Genomic DNA, 20502 nt, shown 5'->3' with positions numbered 1-20502 from the left:
AAACACTGTGGGGTGGCAGAGGGAGAGAGCCTGATTTAGATGTGTGCAGGAGGGGATGAAGAGCTTTGGACCACTGACTTCCCTGGGATTTACCTCAGGGCATGGTCATTCCTTCCACTTGGTGTCCGTGGGAATACATGTCGTGTGTGTCCAGTGTGCTGAATCAGACCTGGTGGCACACAGATACAGTTTGTTCTTTTGCTGCAGTAAACAATTAGTAGATAAAAGGCTGCAGAGAACAAGCCAGGTAAATGGGACTAAGAAATCAATTCTTTCAGGTGTCCCTTTCAGCCTGAGCCTCGTTGGTCAGAGAGAGACAAGTAATGCTGTGTAGGAGAAAAGGTACTAGAGTGACACCTGTCCAAGTGAAGTCCTGCCAAATCTCCCTTCTGGGGTTCAAAAGCAGACTTGGATTTGTCTGTGACAGAGCCATTTCCTTCCCTTAGCTGCCCCCAGCTCTACAAACCACTGCTTGCACTTGCCTTGCACCTTTGGCAGCATGGCTTGGGATACCATTAATACCATATGTGAGCTTCTCCATGGTCATCAGCCCAGCTTTGTATGAACAGAGCTGCCCTCTGAACCATGCCAAGGATTTCACTCCATTCCTGAGTCAATAACCTGCTTTTAAGGGTCTTGTAAGAACTCTTGTAGTGTTCTAGTCACATACACCTAGGGCAGCAGTATATGTTCCTCTGGGCCAAGTGTGACTGCACAATGTGCAAAGCCAGGGAGGACCACAATGCTTGCATGGCAGGCACCCCCCAAATTCTTACCCTTGCTTGCTGCCTGAGAACCCCCTGAGGACCAGCAGGATTGTTCTCTCAGAGCTGGTCTGGCCATCAGAGGAGAGTGGTTAGGGTCTGCTAAAGAGATGAAGAACCTGCAAACCTTTGCTACCTGTCATGGTTTGAGGGGTTCCAGGTTATCCCAGAACACTCCAAAGACCAAGATCTGCCCCAGGGGATGAGCTGGTTGTCCCCAGGCACCGCAGTGATGTTATTCAGTCCCATAACCCTGAGAGTGCTTTCCAAGTAAGCAGCAAGGTCGGTTCCATCTCTTCTCTCCCTGCCTCTGCAGGAACTCCTCTGGGTAACTAAGTAACCACGTAGAAGGTATCCTGTAGCCCAGCGGCCTTCGAGGCCACGGCCTGCAGTGGATTTCGGCCTGTTGGGGGCCGGAATGGGAGGCAATGGCAATGGGAGAAAATGAGCACTGGGCTCTGGGTGGCGTTTTTTGGGGGAGGAGATTTTGGGGGCAGTTTCTCCTGTATCAGGTGCTAAGGATTCAGGTGTGCTGTGTCTTTCCCTGCACACCTCTAGATACAGCCTGTCTGTGTTTTCATCTCCACTCCAGCCAGAGCGTTATGATTTTACTGCCCTTTCCCTCGGGCAAAGAGCGAAGTGAGGCAGTCTCGGTCTGCCGCGCCCGCGCACACACCGGCGGCAGCAGGGCGGCGGAGAGCGCGGGCAGTGCGGGACACATGGGCGCAGAAATGGGTGGTCGCCCGTGCGGCGAGTAACTAATTCTGAGCTGGAGCCTCGGTTAAAGGCAGCGCAGAGCCCCGGCACGGTGCCGAGCGGCGCGGTCCCGGCGCGGGGGGCGCCTCTTCCCCTGCCGGCGCCTTTGCGGGCTGCAGGAACGCCGGCGGCTCTCGCAGCAGCTGCAGCTCTAGCGGCAGCCAGAGCCCCGGTTCCCGGCTGCCATCGGGCTGTGCCGAAGGCGGCGCCGGGCGAAGTCGCAGCTGAGCTGCGGCCTCCGGCTGAGCAGAGGCCGCGCTGGCAGGCGCGAAGGTGCTTTCGCCGTACCGGAGCCCTCTGATCGATACGACAGTGGTATTCCTGCACCGTCCCAACCTGGTGATGCCTGCCACTGGCACTGACCCCGCAGGGGATCCTTTTCCATTTAAACCACCTGTTTCTTGTCCTCCACCCGAGCCTTTCCTTTTCATCTGAGGTCTGCTGGGGAGACGGAGAAGTGTTGCTGTTTGACAGAGTGGCTCTTGAAATAGTCACTCAACTGAAACTGAACTTCAGGCCAGACTGGGTTTGTCCTGGGGCTGTTGTGTCATGTGTTTAGTATAGGGATGAGTTTGTTTGCCTTCATCTTGTTTTCTGATCAGAATTCCTGTTTGCTTATTTGTTTTCTTGTAGGAGTTTGAGGTGATTTCCCAAATTAAGCTGCTTCAGTCTGCGTGTAAGAGCTATTTCTTGACGCCCAACCACAAATTCATCCAGTGGTTCAGGAAGCAGGAGCACTTAACTGAGGAGGAGAGGTGAGTTCTTAGTCCAGCTGGCAAAGCAGGCTTGTCTTACCCCACTCCCCCCCGCAGGTAGATTAGGTCAGCCCTTGTCTGTCCTCTTATAGGAACTTGTGTGTACTGCTGCTCAGGGGCAGTGGAAATACATCTGCCTCCTGCTAACCAGCTGGAGGAAACCTGTTGAGCACTGAGTTTTGAGATGGGAAATCAGGCTTTTGACTTTGAAATGAGATAGTCTATTGTGTCTGGGCTGTCTGTATGTGCAGGCACAGGCTCAGAAGTCAGTCCTAAGGGAGATCAAGATCACTGAGTTGTTTGGCTGGTGGGTGTGGGCGGCAGGTAGCCAAGGCAATGCGGAGCTTGCTGAGCGCTCACCACATCGATGTCTTCAGGGTGTTTGGGGCAGGTTTTTCATCAAAGAGCTGAGCTCTGTGCTGCAAGAGGATCCCAAGAGCATTTACTGACAGCGTTGTGCTATCTCCACTAAGCTTTGACCATCTCTCTGCTAATTGAAGCAGCAGTTAATTAGCATCATATTGAGTCATAATTTGCACTGCATGGAGTCACAGTGAAACAGGCCAGTTGGCTTACCCAAGACCCACATGAACTATTCTCTTGGGTTTTAAAATAAAACCATGGGTGTCATCCAAAAAAGCATTTGGAAGAGGTGAAAGATCCCCTTTAGTGTGGTAAAATATAGACAGAGCTGTAGTGATAGGAAGAGAGGAAATGTGCTCAGGTTACAACAGGGAGATTATGGTTGGATGTTTGAAGAAACAACTTCACTGAAAGGGTTCTCAAACACTGGGACAGGCTGCCCAGGGAGGTGGTTGAATCCCTGTCTGTGGAGGTGTCTAAAAGGTGTAGACATGTGGTGCTGAGGGCCATGGCTACCACCAGCCTTAGCAGAGTTAGAGAATGGTTGGATTCAGTGCTGTTAGGTGTCTTTTCCAAGCAAAACAATGATGCTGTGCTCCTCTTTGTGGAGTTGCAACCTTCTATGAAGTGGGAATTGCTGAAGGCTTCTTGAACGTCATGAATATTGCTATTTTGAGAGATAGAGCAGGAAACATTGCCTGTAAAAATCCTAACCCAGTGGCTTCTGTGTTGCAGTTACCGCCTGTCACAGGAGATCGAAGCAGCTGCTAAGATCAGACCCGCACCACCCAAACGTCAGCAGAGTGTGGTGGAGAGGCTCAGCCTGTGAGTGTGATGGGGCAAAGGGCATGTGGTGTGTTAATGTGAACCTGAACAAATCAGACAAACAGCTGTAAAACCTGCCCGGGGATCCAGACCTCTGCATGGCTTCCAGGATACATCATCAGCTAGAAACTGCTTCTGTCTGGAGCTGTCCCTGTTCTGTTGTTAGGAGTCATGAGAGTTATGATGAAAGAGCTTAGAAGTGAGCCTTGCCAAGGTGTCAGAAGAAGGAACAAATTCGATGCTGGATTATAAATTTAGTATCCATTGTGTCATAACTTCTCTGAAAGCAGCTGTAGAAAGGATGATAGAGCCTGGCCTGTTACTAGTCTACTTTGCTCTATAGGTGCAAAAGCTCCTTGCAGGATGAAAATGAAGGTTAGCAAAAAGGCATTGATAACAGAAACAATCTGCCTCACTGCCTTGGAGTTAGAGAAGGAAAAAAAAGAATCATGAGGAGACAGTCCAGTTGTTTGGTCTAATGCCACAAAGATTCAAACAGGAGGTGGTTGGAGATGAGGGTCAGGCAGCTAAGCAGCTGTGGGAAACAGTAGGCCAGCAGGAATTCAGGGAGAGCTTCAGGGGATGAAAGCAGAGTTCAATGACTGAAGTAAAAACACCTTAAAGGAGAGACACTTGAACCTGATGGACGAGGAGATATGAAGGGGACTCCCCCTTCATAGGAAGGGCAGCAAAGCTGGTGGAGGGTCTGGAGAACAGGTCTGGTGAGGAGCAGCTTGGGGAACTGGAGTTCTTTAGCCGGGAGAAAAAGAGGCTGAGAGGAGAACTTCTTGCTCTCTACAGCATACTGAAAGGAGGTTGGAGTGAGGTGAGAACTAGTCTCCTATTTCAAGCAATAAGTGATAGGACAAGAGGAAGTGGCCTCAAGTTGTGCCAGGGGAGGCTTAGGTTGCACATTAGAAGATACTTCTTGGCTGAAATGGTACTCAAACATATGAACAGGCACCCCAGGGAGTTGTTTTAAAGAGGCAGAGATGTGGTGCTGAGGGCCATAGAATCAACCAGGTTGGAAGAGACCTCCAAGATCATCCAGTCCAAACTATCACCCAGCCCTAAAGTCTGGTTTAGCACTAGCCTTGGTAGAGTTAGAGAATGGTTGGACTTTATGATCTTGAAGGTCTTTCCCGACTGAAATGATTCTGCGATTCTGTGACGATGCCTGAATTCTGTGGCCTCTCCTTAGTGACTTCCTTGGAGCTGCCTAAGCTGTGTGCAAGAAATGCCAGACTTTATTCTCTGGTTTCTGACTGGGGCTCAGTGCAGTCCTGCTGTAACTTCCCCTGGTCAGCCTGTTAGCACTGTGCAGTCTCTGTCTAAGCAATCATTCCATCTGCACCTGAATGTGTTCTGGAAGTTAATAAAGCAGAACAGCCTGGCATAATTCACACTGGCAGCAGTGAGTGACCTCTCTCTAACTTGTTCTAGATTGTTGCCTGCTGCTGACATAGCATCTAATCAGCCTGGGTTCTCCATGCATTAGAGCAGTCTGTTTGCTTTGACACTCCTTTATCTTGGCTTGACCTGCACTTAGAAATGAATCTTGGGCAGGATAAGCCTGTGATTGACACCTTCCGAGATCTCCTCGTCATGCACATCTCCATCCAGCCTCTTAGAGAGGGGCTGGTACCTGTGGTACCTTCACTGAGTGAAGGAATGAATTTGCCTTGGGGAGACCTGTGGTGGTGTTCGGCCATCTGCTGCCTTGCACTCACTGTTTTACTTACTCCTGATGACCAAGTCGGTCTTGAGCTGCCTCTTGGTCACAGGGACCAGGACGTGAGTGCAGTGTATGGGAGTCCCTAAGGAGGACTCAGCTGCCACCACCCCTCAGAGCTGCCTCTCGTGTCTGCAAACACAGCAGCTCAGTCGTTTCCTCCAGCTAGGTCTGAACATTGCACAGAGCAGTGAGGATTGGTAGTGGGGCAGGAGCTGGGATTGTGGCCTTGCAGCTGGTAGCTGTGCTGGGTCAGGAAGGTATTGTCCCCCGTAGTGTGTAACAACCCCTCCAAACAGCACAGAGGAAATGAAAGCAGGCTACTTGAGAGAGGAAAACAAAGCAATAGGTAAGGCTTTTGAAGCACCTGGCAGCTTTTCTGAGCCCAGCTCTGCTCTGCTTTCGTTGAGTGGCTTTTATGCTCTCTTTTCTGCACCAGGCTCCTGATGGGCTCTGAGGCAGTCACCCACAGCATGGCTGCCAAAGAACATCCTGACTTCAGGCCTAGGGGAAGCTCTGGGGAGAGTGATGACTCGGCCAGAATCTCGGCATCTGAGGTCAGTCATTTTGAAGCTGAAGAGGCAGGTCTGCAGCACTCCCAGGGGCACTCTTTGGATGAACTACACAAGCAGGAACCAGCAGAAGGGATTTGATAGGAGTTCCACAAAGATGTATTTCCTGGAGGCTCTTCCCTTTTGAACTTAGAAGTTGCACCAGGGCTGGTTTAGGTTGGACATGAGGAACAATTTATTCCCCAAAAGGGTTGTCAAGGCCTGGAGCAGGCTGCCCAGGGCAGTGGTGGAGTCCCCATCCTTGGAGGGGGTTGAAAAGTTGTGTAGATGTGGTGCCGAGGGCCATGGTTCAGTGGTGACCTGGCAGTGGGGGGTTACCGGTCAGACCCGATGATCTGAGAGGTCTCTCTCAACCAAAAGCGTTCTGTGATCCTAAAGAACGCTTCAAGAGAAGTGGCAGACAAAGAGCCCAGTGAAGGCACTGGCCTGGAGCAGGAGCTGTTGACTCCTCGGCTGGCTGTCCACAGGCTGATTCTGTGCCTTGTGTCTGCTGCCACCTCCTGGTCTCCTCTTCCTGAAGAGGAAAGATGGAGCAAGTCCAGCACCCCCAATCAGAAATCAGTTTACAGTCAGACAGTGACATTAACCAAGGAAGGTCACTTTTTCTGGAGACATGGAATAGCAGGGCCAGGCTGCTGGGGAGGATGCAGACGGCTGAGGCACATGCCTCTTGCTTAGCTTCTCCCTCCAGCAGGGCAGGCATTCAACCTGGCCAGATTCTCACAATGGTTTTCCTTCTTTCTGTTGTGTAGCTCAATGAATCTGCCTCCAGCGTTGCCTCTCCTTCCCGGGATGCCTCTTCCTCTGTGGAAGCCTTAGCCTTCTGGGCTGCCTCTGCTTCCCAGGAAGCCTTTGCCACCAGCGACGCCCCTGCATCCTGTGACACCTCTGCCTCCTGGGACGTCCCTGCCTCCAGCGACGCCCCTGCCTCTAGCGATTCTTCTGCCTTTAGTGATTCTTCTGCCTCCAGCGATGCCCCTGCCTCCAGTGATTCTTCTGCCTCTAGCGATTGCTCTGCCTCTGGCGATTCTTCTGCCTCCAGCGACGCCCCTGCATCCAGGGATGGCCCTGCCACCTGGTTTGCCTCTGTGTCCTGGGACGTCCCTGCCTGCCGTGACGCTTCTGCTTCAAGCGATTGCTCTGCCTTCAGCGACGCCCCTGCCTTCAGCGATTCTTCTGCCTGCAGCGACGCCCCTGCCTCCAGTGATTCTTCTGCCTCTAGTGATTGCTCTGCCTCTGGCGATTCTTCTGCCTCCAGCGACGCCCCTGCCTTCAGGGACGGCCCTGCCTCCTGAGCCGCCTCCGTTTCCTGGGTCATCTCTACCTCCAGCAATGCCCCTGCCTCCTGTGATTCCTCTGCCTCCACTGGTGCCCCTGCCTCTAGCGATTCTTCTGCCTCTAGTGATTTCTCTGCCACCAGCGACACCCCTGCCTCCAGAGACAACTGCCTCCAGGGATGCCCCTGCCTCCTGGTTTGCCTCTGTGTCCTGGGACCTCTCTGCCTCCAGCGATGCCCCTGCCTCTAGGGATTCTTTTGCCTCTAGCAATTCCTCTGCCTCCAGGGACGGCCCTGCCTCCTGAGCCGCCTCCGCTTCCTGGGACGTCTCTGTGTCCTGGGACCTCCCTGCCTCCAGCAACGCCCCTGCCTCTAGCGATTCTTCTGCCACTAGTGATTCTTCTGCCTCCAGGGACACCCCTGCCTCCAGCGACATCTCTGCCTCCAGCAACGCCCCTGCCTCCAGCGATTCTTCTGCCACTAGTGATTCTTCTGCCTCCAGGGACACCCGTGCCTCCAGCGATTCTTCTGTTCCAGCGACGTCCCTGCCTCCAGAGAAGTCCCTGCCTCCAGCGACATCTCTGCCTCCAGCGATTCTTCTGCCTCAAGCGACGCCCCTGTCTCCAGGTACGCCCCTGCCTCTTGAGACGGCTGTCTCCAGGGACGTCCCTGCCTCCAGCGATTCCTTTGCCTCCAGCGACGCCCCTGCGTCTAGTGATTCTTCTGTCTCTAACGATTCTTCTGCCTCCAGCAACGCCCCTACCACCAGCGACACCCCTGCCTTCAGCGATGCCACTGCCTCCAGCAACGTCCCTGCCTCCTGAGACGCATGCCTCCAGGGACGCCCTTGCCTCCTGGTTTGCCCCTGTGTCCTGGGACATCCCTGCCTCCTGGGCCGCCTTCGCTTCCTGGGACGTCTCTGCTTCCTGGGACGTTTCTACCTACAGCGAGGCCCCTACCTCCAGACTTCTTTTTGCCCTTCTTGCACACCAGACAACTTAACCCTGTTTTGGCTTTGTTCTTTCTGCAAAGAAGAATGGACTGCGTTAGCTCTTGGCTGGATGTCCCAGTGTCTCGATCCATAAGTTGAGAAGGGGATACAGTTCTTTTGAACATTTCGGTGGGTTAAATTAAGACTCTGGCGAGGTCATATACCAAAGTGAGGTTAATTATGTCTTGCAGGCAAAACAAAGAAAGACAAAAGGGAGAGAGAGGGAGGGAGAGAATGGAGAAAGATACAGAGCAGGAGGGATAGAGTGAGATCATTACTACCCCGGGGTTCTTTCTTTGGTGGGGACGAGGGGAGAGATGTTCCTGATGAAGAGTGTTCTGCTGGTGCTCTGGCTGACATTGCTTCAGCTTGTGATGTCCTGGGTGGCATCGCTCCAGCTCGTAGTGTTTCTAGTGATATTTTCTCTCTCCTTACACAGGCATAACTCAGGCGTTTTATACTGCTCTTGGTTTATTCATTGCAGCTTCGTCTGGCTCACACCTTGGCCACATTCCAGGGGAGACTTCCAGAGGGTCTTTCTGTGTGCCTGCAGAGATTAGCACCAAGTAGCCTCTGCCCCTCTTTGCTGTCCAGTGTCCACCACACCCCGTGGGCAGTAGGTGGACAGAGATGACATTTCAGGTGGGTTGTTCAGAATGATCTTATCTTTGCTGAGACAATTCTGGGTTCTTATGTAATCATCACGATCACAGGTGATGTAATTGTTCAAGGGAGGATTCCCTCACGTGTTTTGCTCAAGGACAAGGCAAAGGCAGTGCCACTGCAAGGGGATTTGCCTTTTCCTTTGCTAAGCCCTGGACAGAAACCAGTGCCTTCTGCATGTGTTCTGAAATGACTGATGGTCCTCTTTGTAACGTGCAGTGGCCTGGAGAGCAGAACTTTAAAATCACATCTTCATTTCTGAAAGGCAACTCAATCACCTTGTGTTTTAAAAGTGGGTGTTTTAAAAGCAGAGAGAGACAGGTTTTAGCTGTCAGCCCAACACACCAGAGAGGTTTTATGCATTTCTCTTCCTCTTTACCTAAATCGGTTCCTGACATGGTACACATTTTAGCTGGAATGAAGAATCATAGAATCAGCCAGGTTGGAAGAGAACTCCAAGATCATCCTTCTTGGGGTGCTAGAAGAAAAGGAGGACAAGCGTGAATTCTGTCCAGCAGTTCCAGTAAGAGCCCTAGCACTCTCAGGCAGCCACAGGGATCTCACCCACAAGGTGACACTGGCCATGCCCTTGAGCTGGGCATGCTGAGTACCTGAGGAACCCTGTGCAGCACCTGCCAGAAAAAACTTCATTCCTCCATGGGGTAGCCCTGGCTCTAGAAACAAAGGACTGTTTTATCTCAGCACTGCTGTAGCTATCAGTATCACCAATCGTCAAATCAGCCAGGTTGGAAGAGACCTCCAAGCTCATCCAGTCCAACCTAGCACCCAGCCCTGTCCATTCAACTAGACCATGGCACTAAGTGTCCCATCCAGGCTTTTATTGAACACCTCCAGGCACGGCGACTCCATTGCCTCCCTGGGCAGCCCATTCCAATGCCAATCACTCTCTCTGGCAACAACTTCCTCCTAACATCCAGCCTAGACCTCCCCAGCACAACTTGAGACTGTGTCCCCTTGTTCTGTCACTGGGTGCCTGAGAGAAGAGCCCAACCCCACCTATCTACAGCCTCCCTTCAGGCAGCTGCAGACAGCAATGAGGTCTGCCCTGAGCCTCCTCTTCTGCAGGCTGCACACCCCCAGCTCCCTCAGCCTCTCCTCACAGGGCTGTGCTCCAGGCCCCTCCCCAGCCTTGTTGTCCTTCTCTGGACATGTTCCAGTACCTCAACATCTCACTTGAATTGAGGAGCCCAGAACTGGACACAGCACTCAAGGTGTGGCCTGACCAGTACAGGGACAGAATAACCTCCCTTACCCTACTAGCCACACTATTGCTGATCCAGGCCAGGATGCCATTGGCTCTCTTGGCCACCTGGGCACACTGCTGGCTCATCTTCAGCTACTATCTGCCAGTACCCCCAGGTCCCTCTCTGCCTGGCTTCTCTCAGCCACTCCATCCCCAGCCTGTAGTGCTGCTTGGGGTTGTTGTGGCCAAAGTGTAGACCCTTCCTCTTAGCCTTGTTCAGTCTCATCCCTTTGACCTCTGCCCACCCATCCAGCCTGGCCACATCCCTCTGCAGGGCACTCCTACCCTCCAACAGCTCCACACCTGCTCCTAGCTTGGTGTCATCTGCAAACTTACTGATGCTGGACTTAATTTCCTGGTCCAGATCATCAATAAAGATATTGAACAGGACTGGGCCCAGCACTGATCCCTGGGGAACACCACTAGTGACAGCTGCCAACTGGATGTGGCACCATTCACCACCACTCTCTGGGCCTGGCCCTCCAGCCAGTTCCTGACCCAGCACAGAGTGAATCTGTCCAAACCATGAACTGCCAGCTGTGCCAGGAGCTTCTTGTGGCAGACAGTGTCAAAGGCTTTGCTCAAATCCAGGTAGACTACATCCACAGCCTGCCCCACATTCACCAGGCAGGTAACCTGATCATAAAAGGAGATCAGGTTGGTGAGACAGGACCTGCCCTTCCTAAACCCATGGTGGCTGGGCCTGATCCCTTGGCCATCCTGTAGGTGCTTTGTGGTAGCACTCAAGATGACCTGTTCCATGGCGCTGAGGTCAGGCTGACAGTTCTGTAATTTCCTGGTTCCTCCCTCTGGCCCTTCTTGTGGATGGGCATCACATTGGCAGCTTCCATTCTTCAGAGACCTCTCCAGTGAGCCAGGACTGTTGATAAACGATGGAGAGTGGCTTGGCCAGCTCATCTGCCAGCTTTCTCAGCAACCAAGGATAGATCCCATCTGGTTCCATCGACTTGTGAGGATCCAAGTGGCTCAACAGGTCCCTTACTGCTTCCTCGTGCATTACAGGGGGACTATACTGGTCCCTGGTTCCATCTACCAGCTTAGGAGGCCAGTTGTCCTGGAGACAACCTGTCCCACTGTTGAAGATTGAGGCAAAGAAAATGCTAAGTACCTCTGCCTTTTCCTCATCTTTTGTTACTATATTCCTCTCTGCATCTTATAAGGAGTGGAGGTTGTTCTTGCCCCTTCTTTTGCCATTAATACAGAAACATTTTTTATTCTCCTTGACAGCAGTGGCAGCCTAAGTTCTAAATGGGCTTTTGCCTCTCTCCTTTTTTGTCTCTAGTGCTGTTGTGTTTAACCCCCTCCCAGAATCCAGCTGGAAAAAACAATTTAATAATCTGTTCTATGAAAAATTTTAAAGAACAGATTTATTGAGGCTCTTTTCCCTCAACACAGACTGTTGGGAAGGACAGTTACAGGACATGTGTTTAAAGCCCATAAGTTAGAGTCCATTGCAAGCAGCCCTTACTGAACTGTCTGCTTTTGGAAGCTATTAGGGTTAATTCAACTAAGAGATGTTAGGATTAATTCAAAGAAGAGACTTTGGTTTTAGGTCAAGTAAGATGCATTGGGGTTGTTTAAAAGAATAGACATTAGGATTAGCTCTCTACTCTGGATCTCCCTCTTTTAGTTTAAACCCATCACACCTTGTCCTGTCAAAACAGGCCCTGCTAAAGCATCTGTGATTAAAAAGAAAGGCTTCCTGATCTGTAAGTACTGGAAGGCTTAATAAACACAATAAAAAAACCCTCATTGCTCCCAACATCCAATCCAATTCCATTGGCAACATCGTTTCAAAAAAGCCAGAGCTTTCCTGACCCAGGTGAATCACTCTCTTGGTCAAGGGAAACAGAGATCTCTCTCTTTGGAAGGACATGGACCTGCAAAGGCCTGCAGTGACAGGACGAGGGTCAATGGGTCCAAGCTTGAGAAGAGCAGATTAAGATTGGATATTAGGAACAAGTGCTTTACTATGAGGGTGTGGAGCACTGGAGCAGGTTGCCCAGGGAGGTGGTTGAGGCCCCTTCCCTGGAGACATTAAAGATGAGGCTTGATGGGGCCCTGGGTGACCTGGTCTAGTGGGGATGTCCCTGCTGACTGCAGGGGGGCTGGACTAGATGACCTCTAGGCGTCCCTTCTGGCCTGGACCATTCTATGATTCTTGTAGGTCATTTCTAACTGAGCGCTCCTAAGTAGCAAGTAATTGCTGACAGAGTTTTTGCATCTGTAGTAGTTTTACAATGCAGCAGCAGTGCCCGAATGCACAGACAGCATGCTGTAGAGATGAAGAAGTGTTTATAAATGAGAGAAGCAGCACATTAGCATCTAAATAAAGCGTTTAGAGGCACTTAACTAAGTAACTGGAAATTCGCTTTGTGGTTTTCTACTTTGTAATTAAAGTTGCTTCCTAAAAATCTTTGTTAGCAGTCCCAAGCCTTAACAAACTTTCCTCATGCATTGCTGTTTTAGGTGCTGCTGTCGATTATATTCCTGGGTGCAGAACAGCACTGTCACTATGCAGCAAAGAAGAGGCCAAATAAAGTGAATGAAGAAACAAAAGGTGAGAAGGGCTTTAAATAGAAAGCAAGCTACCATCTGAGGTGTTCTGGATCTGCCAAGGCAGGCCCGGAAGGTGATAAAATCTCGGTCTGGGTGAAGTGCCCTTTAGGATCACAGAGACCCCTGCGGAGTTGGATGTGGTTGCTCAAACACGTCCAGTAGTTAACACCTGTAGTGTTGCAGTGTTTGTTCTTTAAGTTCCTTTCAAGCAGTCCAGAGGGTCTGGCTTTGTTTTGATAATTTTTGTACTTACAGCTTAAACTTCGATTGTTTTGTGCACTGATTCAGCCGTGCTTATCTCTCCTTGAAGTTCTGGAGTTGGTAAGGTTTTATGGAGCCTGCTCACTTGAGTGATCCTCCCCCATTTAGCTGGAAAAGGAGGCTTTGTTTCCTTGGGTGTGGAAGCGGAGGGAACCGGCAGCAAACAATAGTAACGCTGATAAGCAAGGACGAGGATGGTATGCTTAGGGCATACCTCAGAAGCTGGCTTTGAAGGAGTTTGTTCTCAACAAGGAGAGCAGGCATCTGGACTGACCTGACATGAGTTTGAATGGGTAAGGTGTGACTTAGCAATAAGCAAGAGAATTTTGTAATGTTCTTAATGCTTTTCTCCCCAAGCACCCCCTTCATCCAGAAGTACTTTCCTACATCACACTGAAGCGTAGGAGCTTCCTGAGATCCTGATGGAGATCTTAGTGTTACTGCATTCCTGCAGGTCTGATGAAAATGGGTGGAGGGGAGGGTGTTTATGCCGAGGGAATGAGTTCCTGTCACTGAGTAAGGTATCTGGCAGATGGAAGTGGCTTATAGGGGACAACTGCATTCCTGTTGTCACATGTCACTATGTTTCTCCTGGGCTTTGTGGTGCTGGTAAAGCTGTGGTGCTTGTATCTTTTTATGATAACTTTCTAGAAATTGTTTTCTTTCCTATCATGAGCCCCCAGCTCTCAAGAAATATGCTGTGTTCAAGAAGTGTGGATGGATACTGAGCATTCTTTTTCAGTCTCTTTTGCAGGGTTGTTTTTGGATAGGGTTGATTTTGCTATTGAGGTGGGCAGATGGTTTTCAAATAATCTTGGAGGAAATTTCCACTTTGCAGTGCCCTTAAACATTATCTCTGGAGTGTTTACCAGATGTAAGCAGTAGCTTGACATATCAAAATACAGCCACCCTATCTTAAGATTTTCTATCCTCTAGCCTTATTCTTGTCATAAATAACAGGCACAAACTGGCGTTCATGCAAGTTAAGGCTTTAATAAAGTTGCAGGAATCAAGCAATGTACAGGCCTGGGTGCGAGGAGAGACTCTTATCTACCCCAACGCACACCCTTTGCCTTCAGCTTTCTCTTTTTATACCCTATTCTATTACATATTTACTAAGTTCTAAGAAAAGGTTGGGTTTTCTTTATCAGTTCTTAGGAATGTGAGATGTCTCTTCCACACAGGCCTCCTTTTATCCGGTGGTCCCTCTGGTAATGTTTGATGAAGTAAGGGGTCTTGCTTAAGTGTCTTCCTCATGAACTTCAAAGTCCTGGTTCTTCTATTTGCTCATACAGGAAAGGTGGCACCAGGAGGAATGCATTTCCATTTAAATATGCAAAAGACTATCTCTTCCACATGCCTCCCTCCTTCGCCAATCTAATTACTCTTATCTTTAAGCTTATTGAGATGGTGGTGCAAGCAGGAATGCAGTTTCATTCAACCCCCCCCCCCTTCCTCCTTGTCTGTGACCTCTTGCCACGAATTGATCGGATCAAACATATGATTCTATATATTTCTCACATTCTGCTCAGTAGCTCCAAGTACAAATCAGATTAGGTTTTTCTTTTGAAAAAAAAAGGGAAACTGTGGCTTTAAGTATCTCGTTTGTTACAGAAGTTTAAGGAATCCAGTTATACGCCAGTGTCAAACCTCACAGCAGAAAAATATGCTACAGGCATGCTAAAAAAAAGTAAATGTAATCAGTATCTTAAATGTGTTGAGCAAAAACCACAGACAGGTCATATAAAGGCAGCTGCATTTTCTTCTGGTGTGCTTCCTGTCCAGCTGGAGCATGCACAGGATATCTACAATGAAACAGATACAACACTGTAGTTATGCCAAGTATCCTGAGGCATAGGCGCTGGCAGAGCAAGGCAGGGGTTGAGTCTTATGAAGGATTTCCAGAGCAGTTCACGCATTTGCAGATTGCATCGAGTTGGAAGAGACTTTCAGAGGTCATCTTTTGCCCAGCTTCCCTGCAGTGACCAGGGACACCTCCAACTAGATCAGTTCTGCCCAGTTACCCCTTTCTTATTATGACCTGTCTCCTTTCTCTTCTTGCTGTGAGTATACCTGAGATGGCTATTGCAGGGCTCCCATCTGTTAATTGGATCCTAAAACCTTTGACCATAAAAGCAGAAGGGTTGAGCCTCTTACTCAAGACTTCCATTTAACTTGCACTGAAAAAGCTGCTCTGCATGTACAAAGCAGGGCACATCATTGGAGGCTTTCAAGATGTGGCTGGTCAGAATGCTACGCAATCCCTTCTAGGCTCCCTCTCAAACACAAAGAGTGGACGAGGTGATCTTTGAGGTTTAGTCTGTAAATTTCAAATGCTAAGATTACTGAACCTTGACCGCCTGGACAGATGGGCAGAGTCCAAGGGGATGGGGTTCAATAGCTCCAAGTGCAGGGTGCTGCACTTTGGCCACAACAACCCCATGCAGAGATACAGACTGGGGTCGGAGTGGCTGGAGAGCAGCCAGACAGAGAGGGATCTGGGGGTGCTGATTGATACCCGCCTGAACATGAGCCAGCAGTGTGCCCAGGTGGCCAAGAGAGCCAGTGGCATCCTGGCCTGCATCAGGAATGGTGTGGTCGGCAGGAGCAGGGAAGTCATTCTGCCCCTGTACTCTGCACTGGTTAGACCACACCTTGAGTGCTGTGTTCAGTTCTGGGCCCCCCAGTTTAGGAAGGACATTGAGATGCTTGAGTGTGTCCAGAGAAGGGCAACGAGGCTGGGGAGAGGCCTCGAGCAGAAGCCCTACGAGGAGAGGCTGAGGGAGCTGGGATTGTTTAGCCTGGAGAAGAGGAGGCTCAGGGGTGACCTTATTGCTGTCTACAACTACCTGAGGGGTGGTTGTGGCCATGAGGAGGTTGCTCTCTTCTCTCAGGTGGCCAGCACCAGAACGAGAGGACACAGCCTCAAGCTGCACCAGGAGAAGTTTAGGCTCGAGGTGAGGAGAAAGTTCTTCACTGAGAGAGTCATTGGACACTGGAATGGGCTGCCCGGGGAGGTGGTGGAGTCGCCGTCCCTGGGGCTGTTCAAGGCAGGATTGGATGTGGCACTTGGTGCCATGGTCCAGCCTTGAGAATTGTGGTGAAGGGTTGGACTTGATGATCTGTGAGGTCTTTTCCAACCTTGTTGATACTGTGATACTGTGATTTCCTGATGCACAGAGACCCATTCTGAGCCTTTGTAATGACTTCTTTTTCCCCAGACTTAACCCCAAATTTCTAATAGGCACATTGGAATACATTTCTTTAGTGGGAATCTCTTGGGATATTTCTGTTCTTTGTCTGGAGTTTCCACCCAGGAGGTGTCATTCTCCTAGCTCTTCTGAATGACCATAGCTGTCACCTGTCTGCCACAGGATTGCTAATCTTTAAAGTACTGAAAACATGGTCCCCCTCTAGAATGCCCTTGGTTAATGAAGCCTGGCTGTTGGGATGGTTTTCAGGGCTCTATTCTCCTTTGGTTGTCCTTCTCTGCCCTTGGTGTCCATGCCTTACAGCATATGTTGGGGACATGACACAAGTGCGGTATGCAGGTGATGGTTCCAGAGCCCCAGCTGTTATTTTGTGGTCTGTAGAGACAAACAGTGTGAATGAGTTAATTGCTTAGAGTTCACTTATGTGGAGTATTTGACATACTGAATCTAAGAGCCTTCAGCTGCAGCTGCTTTTCTTCAAGATAAGCTCATGCAGTTGCATTTATGCAGCAGATAGAGGGGTATTTGGAATGATGGTTTCAGGGCTGGAGGTACCTAGCAGAGAAACTGTTTCCTTCCTTAGTTACAGTGTTTGGGCTGCAGTTCCCCAGGAGAAAGTCAGAATGAAGAAGAAAAGATGAATGAGGAATGTAACTGTACTAAGGCTTACTTGAAGGGTTCTGGATATAGGATGAAGGATTACTTTTATTTTTTCTGGTGATCTAATATTCATGTCTGTGGACTGGTGGAGCTAGAGCAACAGTTCTGCTCTGAGACAAAGGACATATCATGTGGAGCACAGAGTGAAAAGCTCCTTTCCCAAATGCAGTCAGTGAGTGCCAGGGCCAGAGAGCAGCGTTTGGTGTATACCTGAATGTATTCTTGTTACCCCATGTTACTGAATTACATCCCCTAGTCAGTGAGGAAAGTGCCTTTAAAAGGGCATGTGCATTGTTTCTTTCAGAGGAAGAAAATGGAACCCTGCCTTAGAGGACAGAAGCAGATACACAGAGCTGATGGCTTAACCTCTGGTCTGTATTTTCAGCAGCTAATGACACAGCCTGAACAAGAGGTGAAACACTGCCATGCTGAAATTCTGTTCTGCTTTACTTCTCCCCTTCCTTTAAGGATCTAAGCAAATACATCTGCCCTCTTTCCTATTAATAGAGAGGGGATAGATCTCTGTCATCTTAATCTTTAGATAAACCTTTGTCCCTCTGGCTCTAGAGGGTATAGAGCAACTGCACTCCTAATTTACTTATCTTCAGGTAGACATAAACCTGGATCTTTTATTCTGTTTTGACATGAGGGTAGCTTCTCCTTTCTACTTTACCCAGTCTAACATCACAGGGATTTTGTTGCTTAGAGGAAGTACAAATAATTTGAGCACTTAACTGGTTCAAATAAAAATGCTGTGGCTGGGTCCAGTATTATTTTATGGATGATGAAAGACAATCCCTTCACTTTCTGCTGATCCAATACCTATTATGAAAGTAATATTACCTGATTACTGCTTCTGTGGTCTGAATAGTTAGATGCAGTCGTGTGTGACTACAAGAGATGGGTAAATGCCCATTCAGTAAAGCCCAAACAGTATGTCTCAGGAAGGATAAATATAGAATCAGTCTTGTAGGTTGGAAAAGACCCTTAAGATTACAGAGTCCAACTGTAAACCTAACACTGCCGAGTCTACCACTAAACCGTGTCCCTCAGCACCTAAGTACTGTCCCCTGGATGGTGACTTGACCACATCCCTAGACAGCCTGTGCCAGTGCTTGGCAACCTTTTGGGCTAAGGGTCATCCGTGGGATGTGTGGCACGGGGTATGTGCTCTGCACTTGGAGGAAATGCCTTTGTAGATTGCTTTTGAGGCTCACAGAAGTGCAGCCATTCCTGGACAGGTGACAAAGAATCACTCTTCCTTATGAGTGAAGAAATAGGGAAGTAGCAGGAGAGCAAAATCTTCACAGGAAAGTTGAAGTATTGTTTTCAGACCCAGGGAATCAGGGAAGTCTTCATACTTCTGGCACCAGCTAACTGGAAATTTTGAAAGCCTTGTGGTCCTGGATTTTGACCAAGAGAATATGAAACTGAGCCATTTAACACCATTTCTTTCAATGACTTCCTTTCTTCTTCCAACAGCCTCTGTGAGCATCCACTACTGACCTGCTGTTAAGCACTGCTGTCCTAAAAAGCAATTACCTGTCTGCCTGATGGAAATAAACTTCTTTCTTGGAGCAGTCTGTAGATGGTAGGGGTGTGGCAAACTTGTGTTGGAGCTACCTGAAAGGAGGTTCTAGTCAGGTTGATGTGATCCTCTTCTCCCTACTAACAGGTGATAGGATGAGAGGATTCTGTGATCCTGTGAAATGACCTCAAGCTGTAGCAGGGTAGGTTTACCTTAGACGTTAGAAGACATTTGTCTCCTGAAAGGATTACCAAACACTGGAGTAGGCTCCCTGGGGAAGTGGTTGAATCCCTGACCATGGAGGTGTTTAAAAATGGTGTATAATGGTTAGACTGAACTGTAAAGGCCTTTTCCAACTGAAATGATTCTATGATTCTAACTAATGGTGAGATGTAGGTGAGATGTATTAGTAAGGAAATGAAGTTGCTGCCCTCTTCATCCTCTTTTGGAGTCTCCCCCTCACAATACTGCTGAAGGAAACTGTGAGGTCTCCAGTGCTTCTGATACTTCACATGCTACCTAATAAGTCAAAACAATGTGTTCCGGGCACAGAGCTAGGCAGAGGCTGGGCAGAGAAATTGCATAGCAAATACCAGTTCTGCTGGTGGCCACTTCTGTAGCACCAATTACCTGCTTCATCTTCTGGTCTTGAAACTTCCTCTTGCTACTTTCATCTGCCAAAAGCAGTAACGCTTCTCTTCCTCAGAGACAGTATCCCCATGGGTGTCACATCTGTGCCACGTCACCTGCTGAGAGTATGTGACTATGAAACACACCTGGGCAATGACATCAGCAGTGCTGGCTCTGTACGTGGGTTATGCAGTTCCTCTTTCTTATACGTGCACATGAAGGGTTGCGAGGCTGCAAGAGCTCCTCTGCCAGAATTTCCAGTGGCAGAGTCAGGAACAACCAAGTTCTGTGTGGGACCAGTTCCACCTGCAGCTGTAGGCAACCAAGTATTTGCCGCGTTAAGGCCAGCCCTGCTTTTATCTTAATTCAAGGTGCAAGTTGTTTGCTCTGCTCCTTTGTTCTGTTTTGTTTCGGTGCACCGAATCACACCTTGCCAGTGCAAGTGATTCCTGGCCTCAAGGTAGGCTCTAGAATGTGTATTTTTGCCTATCTGGAGGAAATTGAGCAGTGTGAGTCACGTCAGAGAGTTCCCGAAATGAGGAGTGGAGATGAGATTTCTCTGGCCCCAGGGGTTTGACTGCAGACAAAGCGGAGACTGGCTCAGGCGGCCGAGAAACTGCAGCTTCTCGGCAGCAGCTGCGTTGCCTGCCTTACCCACACTGAGCGAGACACTGTCTCAGCAAGGGGTGAGGATGTTTTCGGAAATCACCTTTTCATCCCATCTAGACCTTGGGGGAAACTGTGCCTGAAACCTTCTGTCTCTGAATTGTGAAAGAGTTCATCTTTCAAGCTCCTCTCCAAACAGGAAACACTTCGCTGCTGGCACCAAAACTCCTTTTCCTTCGGAGCTGGCTAAAGCTCTTGCTCCTCCTCCTCTACTTAATGTTGCTGTGCTAAAGCTGGAGATTTTTTCCATGACTTCAACATTTCAAGTAGTTTTACAGCTCCTTGCGAGCATGTAGTGGAGGGCCACATAGGCCCAAAGAGGCTCGCCTATGCCTGGACATGTTTCCCCGCCCAAACCAGAGGCAAACGCATTGAATGGCCAAAGGGGCACGGCAGGCCGGGTGCCGCAACGCCTGGCCGGCCCAGGGCCCGGGCTGTAGAACAGGGCTGCCTGAGCCCAGGCGCTTGGCGTGTGGCCCGCCCACGGTATCCCCGTATCTGGGGCCACTCGCCGTGTGGGCCCCTCCTAATTTGGTGTGTTTGGGCTGACTGCCAGGAGCCTATTGTGGTCCTTGTGGCCAAAGGACCTTCAGTCTCGGCCCACAGCTGATAAATAGGGCGATCCAGGTGAACACGGGGCTCTTGGCACCTCCTCCGCTCACCTCTCCCTGCCTGCTGCCTGGGGCCACTGCCTCCGCTTGCTTTCCGTGACCCTTTGCTCCCCGGCACTCTGCACGACCCAGTGATGATCGACCGAGGCGCTCCCGGCCGGCCGCCGCTCCAGCCTGCCGCATCAGCCCGGCCGTGCCCCGGAGCCTTGTCCCACAGCCTGCCCCAATTCGAACTGCACTGTCAGCTCCACGGGGATCAACTACATGGCTTTCGCTGTGTATATTTTGGGGCCACAGATACTGAGACTTCCAACTAGTGGCTATTGGAACTCTCTTGATTCGAGCTGCTAAAGAATTTTACTAACTTTACCAGCGGCAGTTTGTGCTGCAAGG

The 20502-nt window shown here is 49.8% G+C and overlaps 1 protein-coding gene across 1 annotated transcript; it reads left to right on the top strand.

Moving 5' to 3' along the window:
- Positions 1–1366: 1366 nt before the first annotated feature.
- LOC135186290 (ral guanine nucleotide dissociation stimulator-like 1) lies at positions 1367–5848 on the top strand. Its single transcript, XM_064163928.1, has 6 exons — positions 1367–1518; positions 1723–1804; positions 1891–2046; positions 2154–2275; positions 3374–3463; positions 5635–5848. Exons 1-6 carry the CDS (start codon positions 1367–1369, stop codon positions 5846–5848), a joined length of 816 nt encoding a protein of 271 aa, XP_064019998.1.
- The last annotated feature ends 14654 nt before the right edge of the window (positions 5849–20502 follow it).

Source organism: Pogoniulus pusillus, chromosome 24 (genome assembly GCF_015220805.1).
Source record: "Pogoniulus pusillus isolate bPogPus1 chromosome 24, bPogPus1.pri, whole genome shotgun sequence".
Taxonomy (NCBI): domain Eukaryota; kingdom Metazoa; phylum Chordata; class Aves; order Piciformes; family Lybiidae; genus Pogoniulus; species Pogoniulus pusillus.
Note: the sequence above shows the minus strand (reverse complement) of the source record. Positions and strands in the feature narration are given on the sequence as shown.